Source organism: Gadus morhua, chromosome 7, assembly GCF_902167405.1.
Source record: "Gadus morhua chromosome 7, gadMor3.0, whole genome shotgun sequence".
Classification (NCBI taxonomy): Eukaryota; Metazoa; Chordata; class Actinopteri; order Gadiformes; family Gadidae; genus Gadus; species Gadus morhua.
In genome coordinates, this window is record NC_044054.1 from 29,061,362 (window position 1) to 29,078,861 (window position 17,500).

General features: G+C 52.3%; 1 protein-coding gene across 1 annotated transcript in view; it reads left to right on the plus strand.

Annotated features, from left to right (window-relative positions):
• The window catches only part of dchs1b (dachsous cadherin-related 1b), a 23,370-nt gene extending 11,606 nt beyond the window's left edge, over positions 1 to 11,764 (plus strand). Inside the window, exons 8-21 of the mRNA XM_030361423.1 lie at positions 240 to 479; positions 2,018 to 2,143; positions 2,605 to 2,814; positions 3,301 to 3,557; positions 4,243 to 4,449; positions 5,070 to 5,466; positions 5,917 to 6,030; positions 6,637 to 6,848; positions 7,582 to 7,733; positions 8,356 to 8,486; positions 9,030 to 9,316; positions 10,103 to 10,245; positions 10,972 to 11,143; positions 11,509 to 11,764. Of these exons, the coding sequence (XP_030217283.1) occupies positions 240 to 479; positions 2,018 to 2,143; positions 2,605 to 2,814; positions 3,301 to 3,557; positions 4,243 to 4,449; positions 5,070 to 5,466; positions 5,917 to 6,030; positions 6,637 to 6,848; positions 7,582 to 7,733; positions 8,356 to 8,486; positions 9,030 to 9,316; positions 10,103 to 10,243 (2,474 nt within the window). The 3' untranslated portion in view covers positions 10,244 to 10,245; positions 10,972 to 11,143; positions 11,509 to 11,764. The remainder of the gene's footprint in view (positions 1 to 239; positions 480 to 2,017; positions 2,144 to 2,604; positions 2,815 to 3,300; positions 3,558 to 4,242; positions 4,450 to 5,069; positions 5,467 to 5,916; positions 6,031 to 6,636; positions 6,849 to 7,581; positions 7,734 to 8,355; positions 8,487 to 9,029; positions 9,317 to 10,102; positions 10,246 to 10,971; positions 11,144 to 11,508) is intronic.
• The last annotated feature ends 5,736 nt before the right edge of the window (positions 11,765 to 17,500 follow it).

Sequence of the window (17,500 nt, forward strand, 5' to 3'; positions counted from 1 at the left end):
CAAACACAAACCGGACAACACACACTCGCACACGCACGCACACACTGACACACATACACATACACACACACACCGAACAATCCCAGCCAATGTGTATGTGTGTGTTACTGGGTGTGTGCAAAAAGAAAGTCCTCCTCCTTCCACTCACCTCTTCCTCTCCCCTTCCCTCCCCCCCTCCCTCCCCCCCCCCCCCCCCCCCCCCCCCCCCCCCCCCCCCCCACCTCCCCCCCCCCCCCCAGGCTCGCTCTCCATCCTCAAGGCCCTGGACCGGGAGGAGCAGGAGGTGTTCAACCTGACGGTGGTGGCCGAGGACCACGGGAGCCCCCCGCTCTCCACCCACCAGCTGCTCTGCGTTCAGGTCATCGACGTCAACGACGAGGCGCCCACCTTCCAGTGGGCGGAGTTCGAGAGCCAGGTGATGGAGAACCGCGGCCCGGGCACCACCGTGCTGACGGTCAGCGCCTCCGACCGCGACCAAGGTGAGTCGAAGCGCGAGGAATGTCAAGCATGCGAAGCACTGTGTGCCACCATTGCAGGGACACATGTGGCTCAGGAGGTAATAATAATAATAATACATAGGTTTTATATAGCGCTTTTCTTGGTACCCAAAGACGCTTTACAAAAACACAAAACAAAAAGGATACAAATGGACAGTACAGTACATACTTGCATACAAACAAATACTCCAAAACAACAACACAGAAAAAAGATAGGACAATAAGAAAGAGAGAGGGTGAAAAAAGGATTCGTCAGGTGTTGTAAGTGATGTGGAAGAGATGTGTTTTGAGATGACTTTTGAAAGACGGCAGTGAATCAGAGTTACGGATGGCCAGGGGGATGGAGTTCCAGAGGGTAGGGGCGGCAATGGCAAAGGCTCTGTCCCCTATGGCGCGGTATTTGGTCCTGGTGATGGGGGTGAGGGTGTTGGCAACAGTGGAGCGGGTAGGTAGAGCGTGTTGGCTGGTAACCGGATGGTTGCTAGTTCGATCCCCGGCTCACCCTGACTGCTCCTGAAGAGCTGGCTGTCGCCCTGCATGGTTGACGCCGCCGTCGGCGTGTGTATGAATGAGTGAATGTGCTTCGAGTGGCCACTGGTTAGAACGGTGCTATAGAAATGCATCCGTTTTAACAACGACCATTTACTGTGAGAACCGGCTTACCAGTGGCGACAACCGCCGTCATTTATTTCATGCTCGTTTATCTTGGCGTTCGATTTTATGCACAACTAAGCCGTAACACTTCGTTAAGATTTTCCACTCATTATCCGGCACCAAAACAGGATTACGGAGAACATCACAGACGGAATTTGGGCCCGCTGCAGACAAACAGCTTTTGAGATTTTTTGCGTTTGTTGGCCGCTAAGAATCAATTATGGTGATGTGGAGGTATTTCCAACTGTGGTCGTTCTGCTGAGGATCCACTTATAACGGGTTGATCAAATGATTCAACGTTGGAACTCTGTACAGTACACAGCTGTGGCTTACACAAAGCCCGCCCCGACTCCGATGAAGTGAAAGCTCAGACACTTGACAAACACGGTCTAACAGACCTTAGCTCAACGGCTGAGCTCGATCACTTTAAAACAAACCGAAACCGCTAATGAAAATATGTGGTTATATTGGCAAAGTAGAACAAGATCTGTGTTTCTTTTGTATGCGTGTTTTTGTTATTACTCCTTTTCCACATCTGGAAGGTTTTATCTCATTTACGTTTCTTTAGCTCCTCACCAAGATCGCACAATGGAGCCATCTTTGCAAATAAATTGGAAGATTAAAAAGGGGGAGATAGTCTCTTTTTGTAAACGTAACCCAGCACCAGCATCAAACACAGATTGTTATGGTCCTGATTGGCCGGAATTAGTGCCAGGTGACATCACCCTGCACCAATTCCATCCCATCAAAAACATGCATTTCAATTCCCAGTGTTTTTCCCAGAGATGATTGCATCAAACGTTAGACGCAGAGCCTGACGACTTTCCCTTTCCTTCGTGGCTCTCTCCTCGGTTTCCCCCACCCAGGGTCCAACGGTCATGTGACCTACGGGGGCGTGACCGAGGAAGGCTTTGTGATAAACCCGGTCACCGGTGTCATCACCACCACCCGGGAGCTGGACAGAGAGGCGCAGGACCGCTACACGCTAACAGGTACGTTAGGGAAACGTCAACATTAGCCGTGATGTACACGTGCGTTCTGTGGGGAAATGGAAATTGGAAGGGGAAGGAACAATTCCGTTGGATAACATAGAATAATAATGACCTCACCCAAGGTTTACTTTGGAATACATTTATTTAACCTTATGTATTTTTTCCTTTTACCTTCCCTATTGCTACAAAAGATTAGCTTAATTCCAACTTTAACCCATATGCTATAGATCTCTGAAACATACAGTAAAACGCAAACAGATATGAGGTAACAGATGGCCTCATATCTTTTAAAACAATAGGAATCATGACCTCATGTTTTTTTTTTTTTTTCTTGTAAACCGTATTTTCTACCAAATATTGCAAGAATTAAAATGCAATATTCAGAAGCATTTTTCACCCTCGTCCATTAATTAGTTAATTGAGTTAATTGAGTCAATTAATTAATTGCCGTCCCATGCCAGTGTACGCCAGGGACGGTGGTCTTCCCGCCCGCTTTGCCAAGGCGGTGGTGCGGGTGGAGGTGACGGACGAGAACGACAACGCGCCCGTGTTCGGGAAGCCCTGGTACAGCCTGGAGGTGCCGGAGAACCAGGAGGCCGTGGAGCTCTGCTTCCTCAAGGCCACCGACCCGGACTCAGGGCCCAGCGGAACCCTGCTGTACCGCATCAGGGGTATGGGACACCGCCTGTGTGTGTGTGTATCTGTGTGGGTGTGTGTGTGGGGGCGTCTGTCTGCTTGTGCATCTGTGTGTGTGAATGAGTGAGACAGTGAATGAGAGAGAGAAAGATAGAGTGTGTGAGTGAGAGAGTGAGAGGCTGACTGAGTGACCAAGTGAGTGAGTGAGAGGCTGACTGAGTGACTGAGTGAGAGGGTGACTGAGTGAGAGAGTGAGAGGGTGACTGACAGAGTGAGTGAGTGAGTGAGTGAGTGAGTGAGTGAGTGAGTGAGTGACTGGCGATCAGCCAATATTCTTGGCCAAATGTTAGGGAAGGATGGCATTCATCGTTATGAGGTAATAACCTAGCTTCTCTCTCTCTTTCTCCCTCTCTTTCTCTCTCTCTCTCCCTCTCTCTCTCTCTCTCTCTCTCTCTCTCTCTCTCTCTCTCTCTCTCTCTCTCTCTCTCTCTCCCTCTCCCTCTCCCTCTCCCTCCTCCCAGCCGGGGACCCTGAAGGCATGTTCCGGATCCACGCCGGCTCCGGGGCCCTGTCTACCTCGCAGCCTCTGGACCGGGAGGCCACAGAGCGGTACTCCCTGGAGGTGGTCGCCGTGGACACCGGGAGCCCCGCCCTCAGCACCACGGTGATGGTGGAGGTGAACGTGATGGACATCAACGACAACAGCCCCGTGTTCGGCAGCAGCAGCTACTCGGTGGACGTGTCGGAGGACGCCACCCATGGGGCCTCCGTCCTGCAGGTAAGGGGGGAGGGGCCGAAACAACGTCGACACGGAAGTCGGATGCAGAGAATTGGGGGGCAGTAGCTCAGGAGTTAGAGCCGGCTGATTGGTAACCAGAAGGTTGTTGGTTCGATCCCCGGCTCCTCCTAGCTGAGGGTTGATGTAACCCTGAGCAAGACATTTCACCGTGACTCATCCTGACCAGCTGGCTGTCGCCTCGCAGTGGTTGTGAATGTGTGAATGAACCGTTTATCCAAATAAGTCGCTCTGGATAAAAAACGTCAGCAAAATCCCCTAAATGTAAATGTGAGTTGTGTGAGTGAAGGAAATGGATATACTGATACCCGGTTGATTGTGACTTACTTCTGTCTGATTTAGATCTTCAACAGCCAATTGTGTTCAACAGTTGAACACAATTGTTTGGCACATTTCAATTCACCGAAATCAAACAAATCCTAGAAAATCCGTCCATTTAGTGAGTCATTATTTTTTGAGCAGTCATTGAGCAGATGCTTTTAAACAAAGCTTCTTATAGCGAGCGTTTGATCACCACCTAACCGCTAGATCAAGGTGTTTACTTTACTTGGTAAAGAAGAGTAATTTACTGGGTTTATCTGCTAAAGTAAAGTAATCTCTGCGTTTAGTCTACAAGTTCATAAAAATCCTTCCTCAAAAGTCTCCATCCTCATCTCTCGTTTCCCAGGTGACGGCCACGGATGCGGACGACGCCCTGAACGGCCGGCTGCTGTACTTCCTGAGCGCCGACGCGCACGGTGCCTTCGCCGTGGACGAGCACTCGGGCCTCATCACCACCTCCGCCCCGCTGGACCGGGAGAAGCACCCGTCCTACACCTTCCTGGTGATCGCCGTCGACCTCTCGCCCGCCGCCCCCAGGAACAGCTCGGCTCAGGTACGCCCCCGCCCGCGGCTAGACGCCTAGCTTAGCTATACACACGCCGGCGGCTAGACCGGTAGCTCAGCTGCACACACGCTTATGGCTAGACACCTATCTCAGATAGATCAACTACACACAGCCCCGTGGCTAGGCCGGTAGCTCAGCTACACACACGCCCGCGGCTAGAACCCTAGCTCAGCTGCACACACGCCCGCGGCTAGAACCCTAGCTCAGCTGCACACACGCCCGCGGCTAGACACCTAGCTCAGCTGCACACACGCCCGCGGCCAGACCCGTAGCTGCAGACACAAAGTCTGAAAAGTTCGGCCGAGCTAAGTAATAGTTCCGTGAGTAATGCCATTCAATTCCCAAGGATATTAATATAAACTTTTCTCTTTACGTTTTGGGACTTCGAAGTTCAACCCTCTGATTTAATATACCGTTAATAACTTACCGCTGGGGAAAGGAGGGAATCAATCTTTGTCATGCGTTCGCCTGCCAAGAGAAGATTGCTTGCTGACGTTTAACTCTGGAGCGTGCTGTGATTTGACCCCATTAGCTGCACAGCAGTGGGGTTAAACAAATACTTATCGAATCATCTCAACCCGTGCTCTCTCCCTTCCTCCCCTGACCAGGTGTCCGTCACGGTGCTGGACGTCAACGACAACGCGCCCTTCTTCCTGCAGGACCCCCTCGTGGTGGAGGTGTCCTCGGCCCACGCCCAGCGCGTGCTGGCCACCATGAAGGCCGAGGACCGGGACTTCGGGGCCAACGGCTCCGTGTTCTACCGCTTCGCCATGCCCGTGCGGGGCTTCAGCATCAACTCCCTGACCGGGGAGATCCAGGCCACCGGGCCGCTGGGCGCGCCGGGCCAGGCGCAGACCACCCTGATCGTGGAGGCCATGGACCAGGGCAACCCGGCGCAGTCCACCCAGGGCGTGGTGGTGATCTACGTCCGCGAGCTGGAGTACAACGGCATCCGCTTCTCCCGGAACGCCCGTGACGTCAACCTGCAGGAGAACGCCGTGCAAGGTCCGTCGTCCAGACCCACGATGGACCAAATTCGTTTTTTTCATTCATTCATCATTTTCATTTGATCACAATAATCAAGTGACACGGATCACACACAAATAGAAACAGCAAATAAACTAAAATAACCAACAACTAAATTGACAAAATAGCATAAAGGAAAAAAAGTATGTCGCTTTGTATAAAAGCGAAAATCGCCTGAATGTAAATGTAGATGGGATGGAGGTGTTTGTGGTGTACTCCCTTCAACATCCATTCATACCTGAAGGTTTAACGAGCATATTGATGATGAAGATGATGATGATGATGATGATGAAGATGATGATGACGAAGATGATGATGTTGATGATGATGATGATGATGATGATGAAGATGATGATGAAGATGATGATGAAGATGATGATGATGACGATGATGTTGATGATGATGAGCGTGATGTCCTCTGTGGTCCAGGCACGGCGGTGGCCCGGCCCCAGGCCCAGTTCCCCGACGGCTCCCGCCAGGGGATCAGCTACAGCCTCTTCAGCGGCAACCGGAGACGCGTGTTCAGCATCAGCTCCTCCACAGGTCAGTGAGGGAACACTGGAGGAACCTCAGCTAGCTCGCTAGGAGACGGAGGCTGGCTGGTGCTAGCCCTCTTACTGGCGTGACGTCCCTTCGCCTGGATGGCCTTCACCCACGCTGCCCTCCAGCGTGTGTCCAGATGGACTAAAGTTGCGAACAGTTCTCTACACGTGCACTGTGTTCACCAAACGAGAACGGCATCGGCCTATTATAATAGCAATGATACATCTGACTTATCCAGCACTTTGCAATGTTCTCAAAGGTGCTGCACATAAGTAACTAGGTTACTTAAAGTTACATAACTTTTATAAATTATAATGATCAAAGACCTGGGTGGGTGGGGGGGGGGGGGGGGGGGGGGGGGGTGGGGGTTAGCTGGGGAAGGCAAGTCCAAAGAGTTAGGTTTTGGTGGTTATCTAGAGCCACGCTATGTTTGTGTGTTTGTATGATGTTTGTGTTATAAGTGCTATAAGTGCAATGCTATAAGTGCTATGCTACAAGTATACCTTTTATAAGAGTTACCCGTACGAGTTGTCGATTGGTTGATTGGCTGATTCATCGACTGCGCGGCCCCGACTGTGAATACGATGTGATGGTGTCCCCCCCCAGGCGAGATCCTGGTGGAGAGCCCCCTGGGGCTGGACTTCGAGGACAGCCCGCGCCTCCGTCTGGTGGTGAAGGCAGAGACCGTGACCTCCACCACCTTCATGGCGGTCAACCTGATCCTGCAGGACATCAATGACAACCTGCCCCGCTTCCAGCTGCAGAACTACGTGGCCTACATGAGGGAGGCCCAGGGATACGAGACGCCCATCATTCAGGTAATCTTTTTTGCTTGTACACCCCCCCCCCCCTCACAGGGAGTACCCATAGGGTCTCATTCTGCTTGCACCCCCCCCTCAGAGAGTACCTATTGGGGCTCATTCTTCTACAACCCCGCCCCATATGAAAGGACATACAGGAGTTCATTCAGATTCTTCCTAACCCTAATCCTAACCCCCCCACCAGAAAGGCCATATATGAGCTCATTCTGCTTGTACATCCCCCCAACCCCAAGAATACCCACAGGTGCTCATTCTGCTTGTATACTTACCCCCCCCCCCCCCCCCACCCCAAGAGTATATCATCCAGAAGTCCTACTTTGTTACAGCAGAACATCTGGGGAACAAAGGAGATTGTCTGGCATCCGACTTTAGATATGAATCTAAAGTCGTATTTGTGAGACTACAGACAGGCTAACACTGCGTGGTTCTGAGCTGTACTCCCTCTCATAGAGACGGCGTACATACAGATCACACGTTTCCTTACAGGGATAGCTCGAGAACCAAAAACAACTCGCCTGCCCCGTGCCCTCCCCTCCCCTCCCTACCTTATCTCCTCACCCTATCCCATACTCTCCTTTCATTTCTTCCCTCCCCTCCCCTGCATTTCTTCTCGTCTCCTCTCCTTTCCTCTATCTCTTACCCTACTCCTGTTTTGTGTCTCCTATTCTCTACATACCTAATCTCTCTCTTTCTCTCCCTCCCTCCCTCCCTCCCTCCCTCCCTTCTGCAGGTAATGGCGGAGGACATGGACCAGGGTCAGAACGGTCAGGTGACCTACTCCATCCAATCGTCGACCATGAGCGGCCTGTTCAAGATCGACCCAGTGAGCGGGAGCATCTCCACCGCTGCCATCATGGACCGTGAGATCTGGACGCAGACCAAGTGAGAACGCGCCCGCGCCGGGGCTCAGATATTCCCAAGGCCGTGTTGTTGTTATCTCTTCTGTTCTGTCCCCCCCCCCTCCCTCCTCCTATTGGTTTTAAGGGTTTGGTGAGTGCATCGGGGAGGCAGCCATTTTGTTGACGTGCCAGTGAACATGTAGTAGACAGACTGAGGGGATGTGACGCAGGAATATATTTCCCAAAGCTATATTTTGATGTGCTAGGTTTGTCGACGTGTGTGTGTGTGTGTGTGTGTGTGTGTGTCTGTGCGTGTGTGTGTGTGTGTGTGTGTGTAGGCATGCAGAAAAGAAAGACTTCATTGATAAGTGGAAGCCAGACGGTACAGTTAGCCAAGCCTTTGATTTGAAAAGCTCTAAATCGTTCATTCTGCTCTGTGTGTTGTTCTTTCAGCATTGTATCAGTGAGTACTTGATAGAGGCCATAAATCAAGACGTGAATCCAAAAAAAGACTTCACGGATGAATCACAACTTACGGCTAGCTGCAGAAAGATGACTTCACACACAATTACTTCCGATCTCTCCACAACCTTTATCTTTAGTTCCCTGTTCGAAAAACTTCCGCTTACGTCAAAACGTTAAAACAAAAATGTTCTTTCTCTCAGGCTGGTTATCACGGCAACCGACAGAGGCAGTCCCCGGTTGGCGGGGTCGGCCACCCTGACCGTGATCATCGTGGATCAGAACGATAACAGTCCCACCATTCCGCTGCCCTCGGAGATCCGAATTCCCGAGAGTGAGTATACACACAGCATCGTGCCTGACAGGTTCCTGATACCCGACAGATCCGTACGATGCGATTGGACCACTGGTCCCGCCCAGCAGGGGTGAGAAAAAGTCCTTCCAATGTTGTTTCGTCATCCACGATAGCCTTCTGAGTTCCCCTCCTTCGTTCTCCCTCTGGCTCCTGCTAATGTGTTGTCAGATCCCTAGGAAGGACTTTTTCTTTCTACTGCTTGACTTTTGTTGAACCTTGGATGCAGAGTCAAACTTAGAAATGCACCATCATTATTTTTTACGTTCGTCCTAACGTCCTAATTATGTACTTTCAAAACTATTTAAAGTACTGCTGGCCAACGTCTGCGTTTCGTGCCGCTTTCCCGCCCCCCACACTGCACACACACACCTGATTCGACTCGTTAACGAGGCGATTAGGCTCATTGAAATCAGGTGTGCAAAAGGTGCACTGGGGCAGTCGACGAGTCGATTGAACTGTAGAACCGTTCCCACAAGCCCCGCCCCCCTCACAACGACGTTCCCCCCCCCGCCCCCTTCCCAGACACCCTGATCGGCACGGAGGTCACCCTGGTGACGGGGAACGACGTGGACTCCAGCCCCGAGCTGTCGTACTCCCTGAGCCTGGAGCCCTCCGCGGCGGGCCGCTTTAGCATCCACCGCTACGGCGGCGGGGTCTCGCTGACCGGGCCCCTGGACTTCGAGGAGAAGACCTGGTACACGGTGACGGTGCGCGCCACCGACACCAAGCACCACACGGAGGCCAACGTCACCATCCGGGTGGAGGACGTCAACGACAACGCCCCCGCCTTCACCCAGGACCTCTACCAGGTACCCCAGGGGGGCCCCGAGTCCGGAGCCACGTCTGGGGGGCCATAAGGCCCTCGCGGCTACTCACATGTTTTATTAGGGAATTTTTTTCATATATTTATGTTAAGGTTTTATTTGATTATATATTTTATTGTGTTCCATATGCTTGATCTGCTGTAATGTTGTCCCTATATTTTACAACAGCCATTATTGGCGAGGAATCATCATAATCTTCCCCTAATATATATTTAAATATATATACATATGAATTATACTGTCTGGTACTCTTCAAAAAACAATGTGTGTGCCAGAATTGAGCTGCCTTGCTTGTAATTCAGCAGCTCCTGCATTGTGTTAAAATCCCCATAAAAGGGATCCACCCTCCATGTAACATGTGGGACGTTCCTCACATACCCAGAGAATTCCAAGGAGCGTATTAATAAATGCATACACAATTCATCACTGCGGCAGACTTTCTCCACCTACATAAATACATTATACACAACACATCCGCACTCAATCACACGCACGCACGCACAAACACACTCCCAAGGCGGTGTTTTAAAAATACACACACGCAGGCGATAAAAAGTTAACTATCTAGTCCTGCGTCAGGAAGGCCTGCAAACACAAACATGGAGGGTTTACTAGCATGTCAAGGAATGCTATGAAGAGCAGGAAAAACAACATTTTATATTCCGCTCACTCTCTGGACTGTTTTATTAACAACAGCCTCCATTGTTGTTTGTCTGTTTTCCTTCGATGCCTCGAGTAAGTCCGGTGTTTTGTTTCTCTCCCTTCCCACAGGTGACCCTTCCTGAACACACGCCACCAGGAAGTCCTGTTGTCACGGTGACGGCCCACCGACCGGGACTCGGGGGAGAATGGAAAGTCACGTACCGCCTGATGTCATCCCACCCAGGAGGGCTTCCTCATCGACCCAAATAACGGTACGCACAGCGAGACGTGCACCAGGAGGATGGACACATTGAAATAGTAAAAAATAGTACTGGGATAAGTAGCATTGTGTAGCATCTTATCTCTAGCTATCTTTGTTGTCGTACGGGGAAAGGGAGTCGACCTAGCTGCTGGGCTCCAGAAGCCGCTTCTACCGCCTGAGAACAGAGACAGGGTGAAACAAGTCGGCCATTGGCCAGATGGGGCTATGAAACTGGCACAAACCGCCTGTGAATGTGGACGAAGAGGGAACCATACAATGCAGCATTGCCTTATCTGCCCCCCTACTACCCAAACCAGTTGCAGCACAAAGGAATCTCGCAGTGTTCAATAAAAATGCAAAGGACTGGTGTAAAGAAATGGGAAACTGTCATGTAACCCACCAGCCTCACAGACAAGAGAAAAAAAAGAGTGTTAAGCACTTGTTTGTATGAACATCTTGTACTGCACCGACAGCGATATATTGTTCTTTGTTCTTAGTTTGACTAATGTACTTATTGTAAGTCGCTCTAGATAAAAAGCGTCTGCTAAACGGCCTAAATTAAAATTTCTTGCGAATGAACATTGACACCGGCCGCCCTGCGATGTTTTTTAAGTGTGCTTCATGAATGTGCTCCAGGAGTCTGTAGGGTTTGTGCTCTTGTGCACCGTGTGGATGTCCCTCGTTGCGCTATGCCGCGTGTTCATCCCGGTCCCTCTCCTCTCCTCGCCCCGTCCAGGCACCCTGTCCATCAGCCAGCGGGCGGAGTTCGACCCCGAGCGGCCCTCGGTGAACATCGTGATCGAGGCGCGCGACGGCGGGGAGCCCGCCCTCTCCTCCCTCACCACCGTCCAGGTCCAGATCGCCGACGTCAACGACAACGCGCCCGTCTTCCACCAGTCCGACTACAGGTGAGCTTCGGCGGCCATCTTAGAACTGATTGATTGATTGATTGACTGATTGATTGAAAACTGTCAAACAGTCAACAAGAAGTGTTCAAAAGCATAAAAAACACAATAAGGCCATGTTGTCTCCATCATGATCCTTAAGATGGAAGGAGAGAAACAACACATGGACGTAAAACATTAAGGACAAAGCGGAATTTACATTATACCGAGTAGTTCAGGGATCATTGGTTTTTGTTTATGAGTTTGCCAACCATTTTTTTATCGAAGATTTAAAAGGAAACCAGAAAAACGTTGTTAATTCAAGCCTTGACGGCGGCTCTATTAGCGCAGGTTATTAACGGCGTTGAACGCTCCCCCTCTGCGCGCAGGGCCACGGTGGCAGAGGACACCATCGCCGGGGCGACCATCCTGACCCTGGAGGCGTTCGACAGCGACCTCGCCCGGGAGAACTGCGGATTCGACTTCGCCATCGCCAACGGCAACGAGGGGATCGCCTTCCAGATCGAGAGCAGCGTCCGCTTCCTGGAGGGGCGGGGCTTCCAGACGGTGGGCACGCTGCTGTTGGCCGAGGGCCTGGACTTTGAGACCACGCCCCTCTACAACCTCACCGTGGTGGTGTCGGACCGCGGCGTGCCCCAGAAGAGCTCCAGCGTCGCCGTGGTGATCACCGTGGGCGACGTCAACGACAACCCGCCGGTGTTCAGCAGGGCGGAGTACGCGGTGTCGCTCAGCGAGGGCGCGGCCGCCGGCACGGAGATCATCAGGTTCACCGCCACAGGTGTGTGGAAGGACGGACCTCTACATACATATGTACACATACATGTATAGTATACATGTACATGTATACATATACGTATATATATATTTAAAGTCCTCTATACCATTCTCTCATTGTCTTTGACATCAATCGTGAACCCCAAACAAAATAAGTGTTTTACATTTTTTGATAGAAATTGCAGCTTAACAGCTGGATACATGCTTGCATAAATTAATCATTTGAACATTTTCCATTTGACCATTTGGGGTTTTTTTTTTAAAGGGGAAATTGCAAAGTTCTCAGCTTCAAAGTATTTTTTTTGGAGAAAAGGGCTGAATAAATGCAGCATGTTTTCAAACTCAAAAATAATCGTTCCAATATCGCCCAAAATAATCGTGATTATGATTTTTGTCCATAATCGAGCAGCCCTAATTTGACATAATCTCATAGTCTCACAGTCTGTCTGTTTACTTTTGCTCAGTATGTTTTGTGGGAGTGAACCAATGGCCTTCTGTGTTTTCGTTCCCTCTGCCAGATCAAGACTCCGCCCCCAACGCCGAGGTCCAGTACACCATCAGCTCGGGGGATGACATGGAGCTGTTCACCGTCGACCAGTGGACGGGCGCTCTGCGGCTGAAGCAGACGCTGGACCGCGAGCACAAGGCCACGCACATCGTGGTCGTCCAGGCGTCCGACGGCCAGGGCCACTTCGCCCTCGCTCCCGTGACGGTCGAGGTGAAGGACGTCAACGACAACCGTCCCTTCTTCCCCGTGGAGATCCTGACCGCCAGCATCCGCGAGAACCAGCCCGCCAACTCGGCCGTGACCGTCCTCCACGCCATCGACCACGACACCGGCGCCTTCGGGCTGCTGAAGTACCACATCGTGCGCTCTGGCACGGGGAAGGAGAGCTTCGTGGTGGACCCCAACACGGGAGAGATCCGCGCCAAAACGTCCTTTGACTTTGAGAAGACCAACTCCTTCAACTTCATGGCGGTGGCCGTGGACGCGGGCAACCACTCGGCCACGGTGACGGTCCAGGTGTTTGTCACCGGGGAGGACGAATACGACCCGCTGTTCGTGGCGTCCGACCTGGCCTTCGAGGTCCCGGAGAACGCCAAGAAGGGCCAGAGCATCGGCCAGGTGCAGGCCCACGACGAGGACGGCGGGGTGGACGGCATCGTGCTGTACTCCCTGTCCACCGACTCACCCTACTTTGAGGTCAACAGAACCACCGGGGTCATCTCCCTGAAGATGGACGGCTCGGGCCGGAGCGGGGGGTCGGGCCGGGGGAAGCGCGAGGCCCGGATCATGTCCCTGGACGTGGCCGCCCACAGCCCCCTGGACGCGTCGCGCACCACCACCACACAGGTGGCCGTCGACGTCAGCAGCACCAGCTTCGGCCTGGCGTCGGACGTCAACATCCTGCTGATCAGCATCATCGCCGTCTCGCTGGCCGTCATCATCCTGCTCGTCGTCATGGCGGTGGTGGTGTTCCTGGTCAAGTCGCGCCGGAAGAAGACGGGCCAGAACACGGAGAGCCAGACCGTCGCCGCGGGAACGGCCCTCCAGAAGATGGACGACTCCAAGTCGGGCGTCGGCGGGGAGAGGATCTACCACCAGGCCCTGCCGGGATACACCGGCGACCAGGGCGGCGCGGGCGGGGGGTCCTACACCCGGGGCGGCTCCCTGGACCCCTCGCACTCCAGCGGGCGGGGCTCGGCCGAGGCGGCGGAGGACGACGAGATCCGGATGATCAACGAGTACCCCCGCGTGGCCTCCATCACCTCCTCCATGCAGGAGCACATCTCGGCCCGGGGGCCCGACTCCGGCATCCAGCAGGACGCCGACCAGCTCTCGGACATCTCCTGCGAGCCGGCGGCGCTGGAGGGCAGCACCTGGTTCAAGGGCAAGAAGCTGGGGGGCAGCCTCAGCGGCACGCTGCTCTCCGGCCAGCTGCCCGTGTACCGGGACGACGGCGGCGGGTACCTGGGCACCGGCGGGCGCGGGGGCCTCAACATCTCCCTGCCCAAGGACTACGGCTTCCCCGAGGACGGCAAGCCCTCGGTGGACGGCTCGCTGACGGCCATCGTGGCCAGCGACGAGGAGCTGCGCGGGAGCTACAACTGGGACTACCTCCTCAACTGGTGCCCGCAGTTCCAGCCGCTGGCCAACGTCTTCACGGAGATCGCCAGGCTGAAGGACGAGACGGCCCATCAGAGCCAGAACCCGCGCCAGCCCTTCCAGCCCAAGCCCAAGATAGACCCCAAGCCCCGGATCGACCCGCCGCCCCTCATCACCTCGGTGGCCCACCCGGGGGCCATGTCGGTGCCCCCCAAGGTGCCGGTGATCGGAAGGACGTTCCCCCACCTGGCCTCCCTGCGCCGGTCCCCCATCAGCCACGAGGGCTCCATCTCCTCGGCCGCCATGTCTCCCAGCTTCTCCCCCTCCCTCTCGCCGCTGGCCGCGCGGTCGCCTGCCGTCTCCCCCTTCGGGGTCAACCAGGGCCCCTCGGCGTCCATGATCAGCACCCGGGAGCCGTCGATAGAACAAAGCCCCGACCGGGAGATGAGGATATGAGAGAGTTCTGGGAAGAGGAAAAAACAAACGATGGGACAATAACGGTTGGACGGAATCCACCCACGTAAAAATGAGATTTTGAAAGCACCCGCTAACCCTTAGCCCTTAATCAGACGAGATAACTTTTAATAACACCGAGGGCAACGAGAGATACCTCGGAAAGTGACTCACAAGAGGCGTTCTTCTTCTGGAATGCTGGAGCACCTTTTTTTTTTTTTTGCTTATAAAAACAAGCTGATTCCTTTCCAAATAGTTGGTTTCCATGGAAGAATGGTTACATCATAAGAACTGGCCTCAAGTCCATCAAAGATGACCCCCCCCCCCCCCCCCCAAGCGATTTGGCCTCGTTGTCTCCAAGTGATTTGCCTGAATGGAAAGGACAGACCTCAGAAGGTCTCCCAAGTGACGCAGGTCTCTAGGAACTGAATCGGGTTTGAGTGCTGAACCGGCCCCCCCCTCCCCCACCCCCCCCCCAAGGTGGACCGGACCCACAGCATGCCTGTAGTCAGAGATGCCTCAGTATGTAGATACTTTTGTAAAAGCTCCACGTCTCCTCGCTGGCTGGCCAGAGAGCTAAGGACCTCTGCGTTTCTCCGTGGGTCTGAAGACGTTCTTTTCCATTGCACGTCAGCTGCTTTTCAAAATGGCTGCCGTACGCACCCGTATTCCAGACGCCCCCTCCCCCCCAAAAAAGTGTTTTGAAAACACATGACTTTGATCCGAAAGACAAGAATGTGTTATGTTGAGCTGCCAAAACATCACAGAATCATGAAGAACTTCTTCCGAATGTTTTCGTTTCAGATGACACTTTGTTACGTTTATTTTATTTTTTATATATATTTTTTTTATTGCGTTACCATTTCTTGTGTTATCGTCGTGAAAGAACAGCGGCCCAAGGGGGGATAGTTCCAGTTTCAGTTGTATTTTGCATATATGTATATTTGTAAGTATGCTAGTTACATAACGTAGGTTTCTCCTGCCATAGCTTTGGAGGAACGTCTGTGTATATGTGTGACAGTGGTGCAAGTGAAAGGAAGACATTTGTTTGGTTATTATTTATATGAAAAGGGGATCGGCTGTCACCATTAGACAGTGTTAAAAAACACACGCACACACGTACACGCACACACACACACACACACACACACACACACACACACACACACACACACACTATCAGCCCTCACCATGCTGACTTTTAACCTTACCAATTCTGAGGGGGTTTCGTCCCATTCTAGATCTTTCCGACACCCACAGAGGTGCTTCATACCATGTTGCTGTTCCGTCCGAACACAACGACGTTCCATCCGTGATTCAGGGATTCAACAATCACCTCTGTGTCTTCATATGAAGTGCTTCCTAAACCAACCGTCATCGTCCACACACACACACACACACACACACACACACACACACACACACACACACACACACACACACACACACACACACACACACACACACACACACACACACACACACACACACACACAACATACTCTCCACTGTGAAGACTGTGGGGTCGCCCCCACTTGATTAACCCCGACAACAGGAACCAATGAGTTGACCCCGTTATCGATAAGGTCGACTCAAAGCGAACAGCCGCACGGGGCAAGGCACCACAAACTCTCCGGTGATCGGGCTCATCGCAGAACATGAGGAAGACATTCAGAGGAACCGAATGCATGAACCTGGAAGAATGTATAGTGATTTACAGTCCGAGTTCCCCGCACGGTATTACTTTCAATGCTGCCGCTGTGTTCAATGTATTTGACTTCTGCGATTCACATGCGTAGATCTCTGGAGGGGAGCTCGGCCTCCATGTGTTTGCCTCATCAGGCGTGTTCTTCGTGTTCGTGTGTACGCTCCCGTTTGGGGTCTCCGACGGAACATCTGCTCATGCGGCAAGAGGCAGATGTCTTCACCAGCGTCTTGTCCGATACTTTCACGTACTACATGGTTTGCCTTTTTCCTGTCCCCGGAATCTGCAAGGCCAACTGCGAGGATGTGATGTCCTCTTCTTTTTCTGTTTCAAGTCAGAAATAAGTTTGTTTTTTAGCTCTGTTTCACCGTCTGGTTCCGGTTCAGCCGTACAAGTCGCAAGACTGGAGTCCCGGCCACGCGCTCTTGCTTCGTCCCTAAAGAACACGCTGTTGTCGCCCTGAAACACATTGTCCAAGGGACTCAAGGGGCTGTGTTTGTGTTCCAGAAGTCTGCCGATGTGAGAGAGAAAGAGTGAGGACTGAGGCTGTGGCAGTAAATGGGTTGTTGTACATGTAATTCAAACGCAGATAATAAATTCCTACTGATCTCTTTTTGTCAAAAATTAAGTGTGAGCATGTTCCTTTGTCCTTGTGGTTTCTGACTTCCAGGGGGATCCTTGTTAACGGTTACAACGTGGTACCCCTGATCTGGGCCTGTGATGGTAATTCTGAGGGGGTAGGATTGGGTGTCAGTCTGGTGAATGAAGGCCAGTCCCTCAGCAGGTCTTCACCAGCGTCTCCTAGGACATTGTGGCTGTGATACATCTAGAAAGATCTGTGAAAGTGTACACTGTACGAATTCATGCATCTCATCTGCAATGAATCATGACTGTTATTCTGTGCTGCTGCAACAAAATAACTGCCCCGGGGAGGGAACGAATAACATAATGAGCGTTTGCTTGAAACAAGGGGTTGATGATTCAGTCTGAAACAAGAACAATAATCACACTCGGTGGGCACAAGACGAAAAAAAATCTCCCACTGAGGTGTGGTTTACATAAACATCACATCATTCTGTGAGTGCGGCCCAATCCCAGCCAAGGACCAGTCAGCACAGCCCTCTGCTGTTTCACAGCCTACGAAGGCATACCGTGTTGACATAGCTGAACAATTACTAAATGTTGATTTCATATGGAAGCCAGGCATGTTTGCGGAAGCCACTGGAGGATTTCTGCCTCATTTGGTCATCACACACACACAAAAACACCGCCGTGAAATACCCTCTCTCACTCTCCTTTCTCTCTCTCCATGTTGTAATGT